The sequence below is a fragment of the Oratosquilla oratoria genome, chromosome 2 (assembly GCF_046742065.1).
Source record: "Oratosquilla oratoria isolate Oo_2021 chromosome 2, ASM4674206v1, whole genome shotgun sequence".
Lineage (NCBI taxonomy): Eukaryota > Metazoa > Arthropoda > Malacostraca > Stomatopoda > Squillidae > Oratosquilla > Oratosquilla oratoria.
In genome coordinates, this window is record NC_134778.1 from 60,305,608 (window position 1) to 60,319,179 (window position 13,572).

The window sequence follows — 13,572 nt, forward strand, 5'->3', positions numbered from 1 at the left end:
GTACAAGGCCCTACATTAAATTGGTTGATGGCAGGAAAGTGAAAGGGAGTGATGATGACATCAATGCAGCAGTAGAGTCTTTGAAGAACAGCGGATTCATCAATTACTATGGAATGCAGCGTTTCGGCTCAAGTGCTGCTCCTACTCACAACATTGGACGTGCCTTGCTTCAAGCTGACTGGAAGGAGGTAAGTAAAGTGTTAGAATGATTCAGTTGTAACATCACAAACTCTCACTCTCACAGTAGGTTAGGATGGTGTCACCTTAAATAATGAGGTAGAATTAGATGTCCTTTGATATTCATTTTGTATCATGAAAGGAGCAAGCACATTGGGCTGGGTTTCTCCTCCCCATATTATTTTTTGCATGGTGCTCAGTTTCTCACATAGACAATGGGTGGGGGTTTGGTGGGGGCCGTTATGGCCTTTCATCTGCAAGGAGCCAGAAATTTAAAGGAAAACAAGTTGGTGAAGTGTGGGTATGCCTTGGGTGGCCACCTCCCTTATAAGGGGGAATAGGCCTTTTGGTATATTTATGTACGTACTGAGAAAATTACAGGAGGTGCTCAGATGAGAGGGAGGGTGGGAGGGGTGTGTAGTGTATTTAGGGATGAAATGGGTGGGAGTGTTTTTATGCCTTTCCCTTTTTGGCTACCTCCCTTGTAAGGGGGAAAAAGCCTTGGTATATGTATGTATGTACTGAGAAAATTGTGGTTACCCATATATAATTTTTTTTCTAATTACAGGCCATCAACATGATCCTCACTGCCCGTGAGGGTGCCTACTACATTGTACAGAAAGCTTGCAGAGTGTGGCATGAAACTGGCGATGCTGATAAAGCTCTGGAGGAGCTTCGAGGCAGCAGCAGGAATACCATTGAGGGTCGCTTGCTTGTTGGCATGACTGAATGTGGAGCAAAAGACTATGTTAATGTGCTGAACAAGGTAAGACGACTTTTCCTTCTTCTCTTCCTCCACCTGTTCCTCTTTCTCCGTAAAACTTCTGCTTTCCACATGCAGGCTTTTCTTAATGCATTTTTTCCATATGCCCAGACAGATGAGTCAAGGTTGAGTGTAGGATATGAACTTGACTTGGCCAACCTCCCAATTTTGGGGAAAAGGCTATATGATGTATCTATGTATCAATGTTTGGGAGAAAAGAAATTATCTGCATGCTGTATGAAGTACATGGTAATTTAGAATTTTGTAAGGATACTTCAGCTGGCATTAGCAATGAACTATAGATTTTTCTTGCGAAAGTTAGATTTTTCTACTCGTTAACCTTGGTCTATTTATCTTATTTTCAGATTCCTCGTAATATTCGCACCCTGTACCTTCATGCATACCAGAGCTACCTGTGGAATACAGTGGTTTCCCGCAGAGTAGAAAAGTACAAATTTGCTGTACTGCCAGGGGACCTAGTCAGAGTGAAGAAGACTGAAGGTATGATAGTGAAAATATGATGTTGGATGATATACTTTTCACCCTCACCCACTCTCACCCTCCCTCATCCTCACCACTCTCACCCTCACCCTCTTCCTCTTCCTCATCCACATCCTCATCCTCTCTCACCAAAACTTGATTGATAGTAGGAATATATTTATTAAACCTAAAGCATTCATGATTTTCTCATGTCTTATTGAGTGTCATTTACGAGATGTGCAGTAGGTGTGATAAGAACTAAGATCATAAATATTGTATATATTAACCCTGGTGTGATGACACAAATTTGTGTGAAAATTGGTTAACATTATTTTTCTGGAGAACTTATTCCATGTATTTTATGTATAGTTAATATGGATGAGTGAATAATTTTTTGTGTCTGTGTGTGCATGACTTTTTGAGTATTCATTAAATGCCTTCTTCCATTGTTGTATCCTTGATTGCTTCCTCTCTCTTTTCTCGCTTTCTGCCACTCAACTATTGAGGAAATTTTAGAATGGGAGTGTTTTTCAACATTCAAGGCCTAATAGAAAAGTGTGCAGCACATAATAAATTCCCATGAAAGTGTATTTATATGTAACATTATATTCTTTGTGCAAGATTGATCAAATATGTATTCTTTCATATATTATGATTTTTTATATATATTTTAAATCTAAACATATTCATGTAATTTTTAGTGATCAGTTATTCCTAGTGATTAATGATATAATTGTAACACTTTCCCCCTTTCATTTTAAATCTAAGAATTCACTTCATGTAGATTTTTATATTTCATATTTCCATCCCATTTTTAATGATTATTAAGTGAGTAAAGCAAAAGAAAGCAAAAATGATGACATACCAGCATATCAAAAGGACGTAACCATCCTTAGAAAGGTGTTGGTCAAATTGGTGTTTACCCACCCAACACTTGTCCAAAACACATTCATTCCTCTTTCCACATTAACAGCCTTGAGGTGCTAAGATGGGAGTGAGTTCTGGATTTTTGTAGGATGGGTGTATGCTTTGATGTGGCCACTCCCAGAAAGGTGTTCCTTTGGTATGGTGGTATTTATTTTGTCATGATGTATTCATCACGACAGTGAAGTTTGAATGAGCAGGTTAAGTTACTAGGGTCTTGGATGCATGTAGAATTAATTCATTAGTAAAGTAGTATGGAAGGGACCATGTTATGAGAGCATTAATGACCTACTCTAGATATTGACTGTTTCTAGAGATGATACACTGGTTTTCTAAAGATCAAGCACTCTTCATACACGGGACCAATGTCAGTGTGCTTTTGCAAGGTTTTGCTGAAATCTGTCCACCTCTTGTTATGCTAGAGATGAGGGATGGAGAGGGTGTCGGATATTAGGGATGGTTTGAATTAAAGTGCTGGTAGTTATACAGCAGTTTAGTGTCTGGAGGTTGGGGATTGCAATTACATCTTATTGGACGTAAATTAAAGGGATGTTTGACGTGCCTATTAAGATTGCAGATGCATAATACTGCTCAATATTTCTGGGAAAGACTGCTTAGGTGTGATTATGAGGGTCTGTTGTAATGAGCCACTATATTCAGTAATCAAGCTTTCTGCTCATTAAATGCACAGCTGACCAGATCATAGCAGTTACTCTATTTGGATGACTGGCTTTGGTTTTGACCTAAGATATTTGCATGTGTAAATTTTAAGAAGGTATTTGATTCAATTGATAGAGATTCTGGAGTGATCCTGAGGTAGCAATGAGTATATAATAAAGTGACCTCTTTTATGGGAGTTAAGCTTGTAGAGGGCTTCTCCAACTGATGCAGTGAAGGGTAACATGGGGCAAGTTCTTCCAATATTTCTCATCATTATTGATCTGATGACAAGGCTGGTTGTCTATTGATGTTGAACCAACATCAGAATTGCTTGGGTATCTGAATGTTGCTAATACTGCTTCATTCATTGTAGGTTACACAGATGTCATGTTATCTACTTGCATTTGTTGGTGAAGCCTTATGGATTTGAAAGACATTTAGATAAAATGTATATTGGGAGTGTGAAAGAAATTGGATGGCAAACTGGTTGTAGTGAGAGTATGGAGGTCCTGGAAAAACTCACCTGAATTTATGTTATGCTTTACCCAAAAGATGTAATTCAATTTTTTTGTAGACAACCTATGAATGCTTAAGCACATAGGGATAGGGTCCACTGTGGTATTTGGTTATGTGAGAATTAGTGATGGGTAAAGGCCTTCGTTTCTGATCCCAGTTTTGCTGCATGGTTATGACTGATACTTATAAGTATGCCTTTCAAATCCATAACTAAATTCTGGATGATCATAGTAGCATCACTCAAATTAACATCAAAACCAGGAAGTGCTCTTTGATGGGATAAAGGTAACCTGTTACAATACTTCAACTTGGCATAACTGGTGTGTTTACATGGCTTGTGAAGTTAACGTTTGCCATGCTTTCAAAATCATTAGGGAAAGTATTGCTTTAAGTGAGGCACTTTGTTAGATGTGACGTAGAATAGATTGTCTGTCGATGAGAATTGGTAAAGAGGATTCACACCCTTTTGTCCAGAGATTAGAAGAAATGGAATGACTACAATCAAGTGCTGTTATGATAATGACCCTAATTATTAAGTTGGAAATTGTGAAGTTGCATTGAGTATTGAGCAGATGCATTTGTAATTAGGCATTGTGAACATCTCATTCTAAGCCCACATTCGCAGTTTTCCTTTTGGTGAGACAGATCAAGAGGGATCTGAATTGCACTGAGTATGACAATGTATAGGGTAGATGTAATTCTGTGTTTGATATCTCACTTTGATCATGCTGTTCTTGATGCACTCTTATACAAATGCCTAAAAGCTTCACACATGGATTTATTTTACAGATTGATTTTAAGGATGTGATGATACATATATTGCTCTTTTTAAGCAGATGAAAGTGAAGCCACGGATGAGGCAGTGGAAGAAGAGGAAAAAGATGAGGAACCAATGGAGGAGGAGGACGGGCAGGAGGAGGAAAAGAAAGAGACTGAGGAGGTTGCCAAGGGGGAGGGGGAGAACGAGGAGGAAGAGGAGGGGGAGACATTGGATGAGGAAGAGAAAGAAAGTAGCAAAATCCGTGTGAGGACCATAACGGCAGATGAAGTGGATAGCACGGACATTACAGAGGTATTTGCGTAGAAGACTGTGGGTAAAGGCTAAAATAGATGATGGGGAAGGTATTTTGAAAGTTTGGTACATTTTATATCTGTGTATACAGTAAATAAGTTAAGCCAGTGTGTTAAATAATTTAGTGTTTAAACATGAACAAAGTACAGTTGGTATGGAGGGCAATTTTCAGTAGTGTACCTAATTGAGTATTAGCTAGGTAAGTGTTTTTTTAAGAATAATATGCAGGTTGAAATTACTAAACACAGCCTGTCAATCTCTTTTATCTTTGCCTTACTCTGTCTGTGTATCTATCTCCATTTTCTCTTTTTTGTCTTTGGCTTTAGTTTATATGTAATTTTGAAATGGCATGTGAAAGATTTCTCTTTATTTTTTGCAGGTCTTGATACCATTGCCTGGGCACAACATAACCTTCCCAGACAATGAAATTAAGGAATGGTATGAAGAAATGCTTAAAGCAGATGGACTTGATTTTGATGCTCTTCACCACAAAGTAAAGTAAGTGCTTCAAAAATGTCTAGCAGAGTAAAGTTTATTTTTTAACTTGTATATGCATTCTTTATTTTATTCTTCAAAGGATTTTTGTTAGAAAATATCTGGCAGAGGAAGGCTAATTTTTTATATATTTTTCTTAACTTGTGTAATCATACTTTATTGTAATTTTTGAAAGATTTAGCAGATGAACATTTGTTTCCTCATTAATCGGTTGCCCTGGTTCTTTTGTGGAGGGTCTGTGTTGTGAAGTATATAAGTGTGGTGGAGGTTACAAGGATGGATAGATTGAAAAGTGAGGAGTTGAGGCAGGAACAAGGGGTGGGAAGGTATGCTGAGTTGATTAAAGAATAATGGGATGGTTTGAATACATGGAAAAACTGAGTAGAGAAAGCAAAGAAAAATATGGGGCGGCAGAGGTAGATGAAGTGAACTTGGCAGAAGAGTTTCGTTGTATTTAAGCAGAAATCTGAAAGTAAGCGTGGGGATAGATTGTAAGTAATGAGATGGGAAAGGAGCATTGAAGGTGGCAGGTTGGATGTAAATTTATAGGGTGATGGAAGTGGAGTGTCTAAAGTACTGCAGTTGTGTTTGTGGAAATGAATGGAGTAGAGATGAATTGTAAATGTGGTGAGTAATGTTTGGGTAGAATGGAAAGGTATCTGAGGATGAGTACAAGGAGATTATTAGGGAGTGATTATGCTAATAGCACTGCATGGAATAGAGACTTGGAATTAGAGAGAGGTAGAAAAGAAGACCCTGAACGTGTTTGTAAAGTATGGTAGGTGTTGCAAGGATAGACTGGAGGAAATGTAGATTTGACACACAGAATCAGAGCTGTCATAGAGATCTAAAAGCTCTGAGTTGGGTAAGACCAGTTGAAATAATAAATAGAGAAAGACTAGTTATAAGAGTGTGGAAGGAAGACATGAACAGAATAAACTTGAGAAAGACCAAGAATTAAATGGATGGAAAGGGAACATTGTATATGAGAGAAGTGTTCGTCAAGCAAGGAAGAGTGTGTGCTAAAGATATGAGTGCATGGAGAGCAGTTGTAAATGGGTGAAGAAATTATGCATCCCATTGGGATGATTTTGTCTGCTCCATAGACTTTTCAAGTGCACCTCAGTCTTCATCCCCCACTCACCAACTGCCATTTGTGTGGATGCTTGGACCCAGGACATAAAAGTATTTTGTGAATTGGTGTTTTATGACCAGGGCCAATTCCTGAAGTGGGTTTATGTCCTCGGCCCAGATGATACAAGTGATGGTTGGTGAGTGGGATTAAGACAACAAGTTGTTGATGGGGTGGAGAAGTTTGTCATGTAATGAAGTAGTAGGGGTATATTGACTCAACCTGTCTGAATCTTTTAAGGATGCTGTCCTGCATCATTGCCTTTGTTGTAAGTGGTGTGGTGGGACAGAAGGAATCTTTCATCCATTAAATGCTAAAGTGGGACATATAATGATTTGAGGGGAAAGGACCATTTATGTATGTATTAATAGTGTGTTACTTAGGCTGACTGATTTGTTGGGACCACCTGTAGCAGGTGTGCTTTGCTGCCCTCCTTTGACTCGTCCATTTATTGTTTATTTTATTCTTTGCCAAGATAAGTGGGATGGAGGGGGGTGAATGGGAGTTATGTCGGGATGGAATGGGTGGGAGTGGATTATATACCTTTGTTTTTTTTTTTTTTTTTTTTTTTTTTTTTTTTTTTTTTTTTTTTTTTTTTTTTTTTTTTTTTTTTTTTTTTTTTTTTTTTTTTTTTTTTGTTACTATTTCCCTTGTAAGGGGGAAATAGCCATTTGTATATGTATGTATGTTTGCCATGAGTTGTATTGAAGGAACTATTTTGATTTAAGATTTGGTTATGTCATTTCAGGTCATATTCTGTGAGCGGTGCATATCGCCCCATGGTTGTGAGACCCAAGGATGTGACTAGCAAAGTTTGCTATTACAATAACATGGCACTCCCACTTATCCAGTCAGATATTGAGAAGCTCAAGAACATCAGCATCAAAGATCATCTGTTGGAAGGTAATATTATCTTGATTTGTTTATCACAGGTTATCAGATACCCATGATGAGTACCTGCTAATTGTGGCCCTGAAAAAAGGACAGCAGAGTTCTCTTACCTCCATCTCAGGGTGTTAGATGGTGCTCAGACTCATATCCTACTGCCTTAATGTGGTGACAGAAACTTCTACAATAATACAACACAGTCCAAAGTTTCTTATGAGAAAGATGTAGGAGGTCCAGAGGATCATTGCCAACCACTGTGGGGCCATAGGTTTCCGGTCATTGAAACTTGAAGTAACAATAAACAGGTTACCACAGTTAGGGTTCCAAAGAATAAAACTAGTGGGAACTGTTCACTGACAAAATGAAAATTGTTGTATTTTTATGTAGGTTGAAGGGATGACCCATGATCCAGGAGGAGCCAAGGAAAGAGGGAGGGGTGATGAATGGGAATGGAGTATAAGGGGATGAAATGGGTGGGAGTGGATTTGTGCCATTGACTTTGGCTACCTCCCTTGCAAATGGGAGAAGCCTTCAGTATACATATATATATATGTATGTTTTACTCAAAATATAATAATATATTGTGATTAAGAAAAATTAGATGAACCATTCATGCCACGAAAGAGGGGGTGGGACCAATTATCAGGTACAGCAGTATACCATGTAATTTTTATCCCCAGGGAGTAAGTATAGCCCTGGTTGAGAATTGTTGAATTAATAAATTAGTATTTACTGGTTGAGCAGTTTAGAGCATTGGCTCCTCCCACCCCTTTTAACCCCTTCCATACGGTGACGCCTACGTAGGCGTTATGAGGAGCAAGTGGGTAAGCGAGGATGCTGACGTTGGTGTCTTGATTATATCTATTGTAGTCGTACCTGCGTGACCCCCATACTCTGTAAACTGGCTTCATCATATTTTCTATGGTTATCAAAATTCACGGGTGAAAGAGAACGAGCGATAGAGCAATTACTTTATTTTTTATAATGCGATTATTATGATGCAACATTGCACGTCTGGCAGCTAATGCTGCCAGATGTGCGATGTGGCTCGTATTGAAGGGGTTAAGGGAGAAAGGGCTTTTTGGTATATGTACTTAAGAAGAGTTGATTCAATTTTTTGTTGCACCTGTTTCCCATGAATTGATGATCACAAAGATTATTTATTTTTGCAGAAGGTGATCATAAGGCTGTAATATTGGAAATGACACTGCCATCATCCTCGTATGCAACAATTGCTCTCAGGGAATTGATGAAGATGGATACATCATCAGAGGTAAGTGAATATTATTTTGAGAACAATTATTGTACTTTGGTATTGTAAAGGTTTGGTACATATATACATACCAAAAGGCCTTTCCCCCATATGACAGGGGTGGCCGAGTCAAAACATACACCCATCCCTACCACATTGCTCAGGTCAAAGGCAATGCAGCAAGTCATAGTGCCTGCACAACAGAACAGGGCCTGACAGCTGGAGCTGGTTAACCACACACACTCACACTCACCTTACTCACTCACTCACTCACTCACTCACTCACTCACTCACTCTTGCACTCACTCACTCACTCATTCACTCTCCATGTTACATTTAGGTTCCCCCCATCCTCATCCATTCAAAAAGAACAACTCTTGAGGCTGCATCCATTACAACCACTTGCTGTTCATTCGTGTCTTTTGCACTGAACAGACATTCCTCTTGCATCTAGTGGCTCCTTTATATTATTTACTTACCTCAGTTTTGGTCATTCTTTACATGTGCCCCATTTGAGCATTGTTTGATCTGCACTACCCAATAGCTGCCTTTCTATTCCTGTTTTTGGTCTTCTTGACCTGCCCAAAATTCACTGCTCTCCAGAAGTTACTCTACATTTTGTTGATCAAAAGAATCTAATATTCATGTAATTCAAGGAAAGTTGCATTGATTTGACATGTCCCTTCTTTAAAGTCATTATGAAAGATGCCAAGCCACTTTTATTCAGTATTGTACCCAAAACTACATACATATTTCAAAATACTGTATCCCCCTTTTAATGGTGGGGTGGCCAAGTCAAAGTAACCTTTCACCCATCTTGCATCAATCCAAAACCTATTTTTTGCCTCAATTAATTTGCTCTTTGTGGATGAATGGTCATCCCTATCTCCTTCCCATTGCTCATGTCATAGGCAATGCAGCAAGGCACAGCCCCACAGTAGGGCCTGACAGCCAAAACTGGATTTATCCCCATTGCCTCATTACATAGGGATCCACCCCCTATTATCCATTCAGATGCCAGACCCCCTGATATCCATCCCTCTGAATCCTCTCACCCCTGAGAGGACAGGGTCCACCTAGCCAGGCCACCATCCAGCCCTTCTGAGTTACTGAGTTACCAGAGGAGGCTGGATGACAGCATCACAGATAACTCTAAGATGTAACACTTCACTCCATACTATACAACACATTATGGATGACAGCTTTGTACACAATCATATGTACCGACAACACAATATACACTATAAAGGATTTGTGGGAAAACCCCGTTCCAGCTGTGATGCTTCTAAGGGAAATGGGACTGCTTGGCCAGACAGTCTAGGGAATGACAACAACAACAACAACTCATAATTTACAGAGCAGACAAGAAAATAAAGTCCTTGGGCTGCTTCCATTTGTCATCCATTTACAATCATTCACCAAACTAAAGAATGTTATTTATTGTTGATAATTTAATATCTATTGGTACCACATATAATAACTTGTCTATAATTACAGTTTCAGTCAACTCTTAATGCGAGCAACAGAGGAGGCGGATGGAATAATGACAGGCCCTATGGTTCAAGAGGACGCGGAAGCCGAGGTGGAAGAGGCGGCTGGGGAGACAATCGAAGTAGAGGTTGGGATGATAATAGGGGACGGAGTTGGCATGGTGGAAGAGGCGGTGGAGGATACAGAGGAGGTGGAAGAGGCTGGTATGGAGGAAGAGGAGGTGGAGGAAGTAGTGGCGGCGGCGGCGGCGGTGGTGGCGGTGGCTACAGAGGAGGTAGGGACTGGCATGGAGGTGGAAGCAGTGGTGGTGGTGGTGGAGGTGGAGGAGGAGGAGGAGGAGGAGGATTCAGGGGTGGCAAAAGACCCTGGAGGGGGGGACGTGGAGGTGGGGGAGGTTTCAAAAGACCTAGATATTCCTAGTGAAAAGGGGAGTGTTAGCTAATAATAGAGGAGGTCCACTTCGTTACAACTTCCATTATGTCAACAAGTTCCAAAATGTCCTTTACTAAAGGAAGTTCTTATCTCATATGTTCTGTATGGGCATATATAGACCTGAGCCCAGCTAAAGTAGATTTTAGAGTAAGTATTTCGTATATTATGGGTTCTAATTGACGTATCTGTCATATTCTGAATGGATTGTCCCAAAGCCAAACTCATGTATAAGATTCCATGTGATGGGACTTGCATGTGGTATGTTAATTGAGAAATTTGCTTGTCATTTTTTTCCCTCTTCTTTCTTTCTTTCTTTTATTCATGAAGGCAGGGGAACAGGGAAAGGAAAAAAAGTTGTGCAGGGTATGTCAGTGTGCTCATTTTTTAGTTAACAAATTTTGATTATTATTATTATAGATTCATAATTAGTGTTTATGGCACAAATAAAGGAAAATTGATAATGCTATGTAGTTTGCCTTCACTAGTCTTGGTTCCTGCATCTCTGGAGTGTCAGCATTTCATGTGTACTACTTTTTGGTAGTATTGCATAGTGTTGTTGACAACATTTTACTATCTGTCATGTAAATATTAGATTAATATGCAAGTGGTATATAGGGAATCTGGTTTAATCTGTAAATGGCAAGGGTTTTCATTCAAATAAATAGAATTGGTGGCAGCCATGAAAAAAAAAAAAAAAAAAAAGGAATGACCCCAGTGTCTGTGGGTTAATCTAGGTAGGCTTAAACCCATAAACATTGAGGAGGGATCAGCTGAATAAAATTGCCTGTTAGAATCCAGGAAAAAAAAAAAATTAAAAACATAAAAATGGCCCCTGCCATTTACGGGTTAAGAACTATTAGGTAGTTGCCAGTGAGCATATGGTTTTGATTGGTATGTAATCAAAAGAGGTGAGTGTGAACTTTAGTTTATGAGTATATTAGGAAGAACTCATTGCTTGTGTTGTCCAGGATGATATTGTACATGATAACCTCTTGATATAATTGATGACCACGTGAAGTTGATTAAAATCACTTTTTAAACAAAGATTGCATTGCAGTGTACTTTTGAAAGAGGAGAACCCTTTCCTGTAATACTGAGTGTTTACTACATAGTTATTATATGAAGGTTTTGTGTCAGACTTAGTTCAAATAACTTCATACCCTGTAACTAGTAAAACTTGGTTTAATTTTACATTATTTCCTTGACCATCAAAACTTTCACCAGCAGGACAAAATGGAGCCTTTGGAGGAAGTACATAGATATATACCTAAGGAATTTTTCCCCCTTATATGGGGGCTAGCTGAGTCAGTGCATACATCTACCCTACCCACATTCCACACCCATCCAAAACCCATTCATTGCTACTACCCCCAACCCATCTCATAGATGAAGGGCCGTGTTTCCAGCCATACTGGTTTGGTCAAAAGTAATGCAATAAGGCACTGCACCTCCACAGCAGGGTACAACAACCAGAGCTGGTTTAACCTCACTGGTTCATGGTATGGTAACACCCCCCCCCTCCCCCTCTAAATAAATATGGAGCAGACAAGAGCATCCTTTTGGGCTTTGACACGTAATCCTATCCTTTGCACTCTTACTTGGCTGTATCTTATTTCTAGTGGCCCCTTACTGTCCAATCTCCCGATTTATAGTTTTCCTCTCAAGTTACTTCTTCCACTTTGATTTTCACACTTAAGTGCAAATTTCACTTGTTCATTTCATATTGCCTGACCACCTCAGCATTTTTTTATCAACCCTATCTACCAACTTGGTTTGCACTCTGCCTCACCACATTTCCTTCAACCTTATTCACATTTTTTCTGCCATCTTCAAATTCCAAGTCTGCTCCATACAGTGCTGTGGGCACAATCACTTCCTTCTGTTTATATTCATTCCCAAATACCTATTTCCCCATCTACTGCCACATGCAACCCTAAATTCATAAAATTATTTACTTCCCTTGTTTCTTCTCTGTAACCAATAATCATGTGCTTACTTATTTTCTGCCACCACAACCCTCATCTCTTTACCCCATTATTCACCACCTATGTTTCTATTCCCTCCCATCCTTCTCATTATTGTGCACTTCAGCAGGAAGTTGGTTTAATTTTTTAAAGAGGATTAGGGTGGCAGTATGGTGAAGGGGTGGGGGATAAACAAGCTATGTTTGTCAGGATCTGCTGTGAAAGCTATGCCTAACTACATGTTGCCAAATGGTTGAACTCCCATTTCAGCAATATTTAATTTCACCTGGAGAACTTCGCCTTTGTCTACATTTACTTGCTTCATGTAATATTTCATTGTTTGGTATGAATCTAAATATTACTCTTTTGTTCTGCTGCACTGTGCTATGGTGTAACTGCATTTGTTTGGCAGGAGTAAAGAGTGAGAGTATTCCTGCTTGATTCAGATGCCTTTTGAACACTCATGAACACCTGACACTAGAAATTCATGTTGCCTATCAATGGGAGCAAAAATAGGATGAGGAGGGAAAGATGAGGGAGAGGGAGGAAAGAGTGGGAAGAAAAGTATGGGAAGAGGGAGGATGGTAGGGAAAAGGAAGGATGACAAGTTGTAAGAGAAGGAGAAGGAGGAGGAATGAGGCTGAAGGGGAAGGAACTATTTTGGGAGGATGTGGGATCAGGAAGAGAGGAGTAGAATGAGTAATGGGATGTGAGGAAAAGTAAAAGTGAGGAATAGGACCGGAGATGAGTAGAAGAGAGGAGAGGCAGAAGTAGGTAAGTAGGAGGAAGAGGTGGAGTATGATGAAAAAAAAAAAAAAAGATAAAATAATGAGCGTACCTACGTGATCCTGGTGCTGGTGATCTGGACTGAAACTGTGTGTGGGAATAGTTTGATCCACTTGGCAGCAGTTGTTACGAATGTTCACAGAAGTTGCCTGTTGTTTTGCATTGCTACTGAACAATGTCTAGAAAGCTACAACACAGGAACTTGCATTTCAGCAGTACTCAGATGAGAAGTGATATGTAGAAACAATGGGACACCTGGTGGCTGCCACAACTAGTATTCACCTTCCTGGACCCTTGCCAAACAATTTGCAGTAACTTTATGACGACCAAACACATGTATACATGCATTTGAACATAGATGTATGCCCACTAGAGAATAGTATGTAGATTCTTGTGGGAATATGAAACTATAAGCTGGGAAACAACTGCCTGGTTATTGATACTTACACTGTATACTAGGTAGTTCCAAAAGTAATACTCTCTCTCTCTCTCTCTCTCTCTCTCTCTCTCTCTCTCTCTCTCTCTCTCTCTCTCTCCCCC

General features: G+C 39.5%; 1 protein-coding gene across 3 annotated transcripts in view; it reads left to right on the forward strand.

The window, feature by feature from the left end:
• Positions 1–11,471, forward strand: part of Pus7 (pseudouridine synthase 7) — a 29,078-nt gene extending 17,607 nt beyond the window's left edge. For 2 of the 3 annotated variants that reach the window (XM_076209091.1, XM_076209105.1), the window contains 8 exons: positions 35–188; positions 746–943; positions 1,306–1,441; positions 4,354–4,592; positions 4,972–5,090; positions 6,968–7,122; positions 8,280–8,380; positions 9,857–11,471. In XM_076209091.1, the coding sequence (XP_076065206.1) occupies positions 35–188; positions 746–943; positions 1,306–1,441; positions 4,354–4,592; positions 4,972–5,090; positions 6,968–7,122; positions 8,280–8,380; positions 9,857–10,270 (1,516 nt within the window). In that variant the 3' untranslated portion in view covers positions 10,271–11,471. The remainder of the gene's footprint in view (positions 1–34; positions 189–745; positions 944–1,305; positions 1,442–4,353; positions 4,593–4,971; positions 5,091–6,967; positions 7,123–8,279; positions 8,381–9,856) is intronic. The other variant, XM_076209097.1, reaches the window with a different exon arrangement.
• The last annotated feature ends 2,101 nt before the right edge of the window (positions 11,472–13,572 follow it).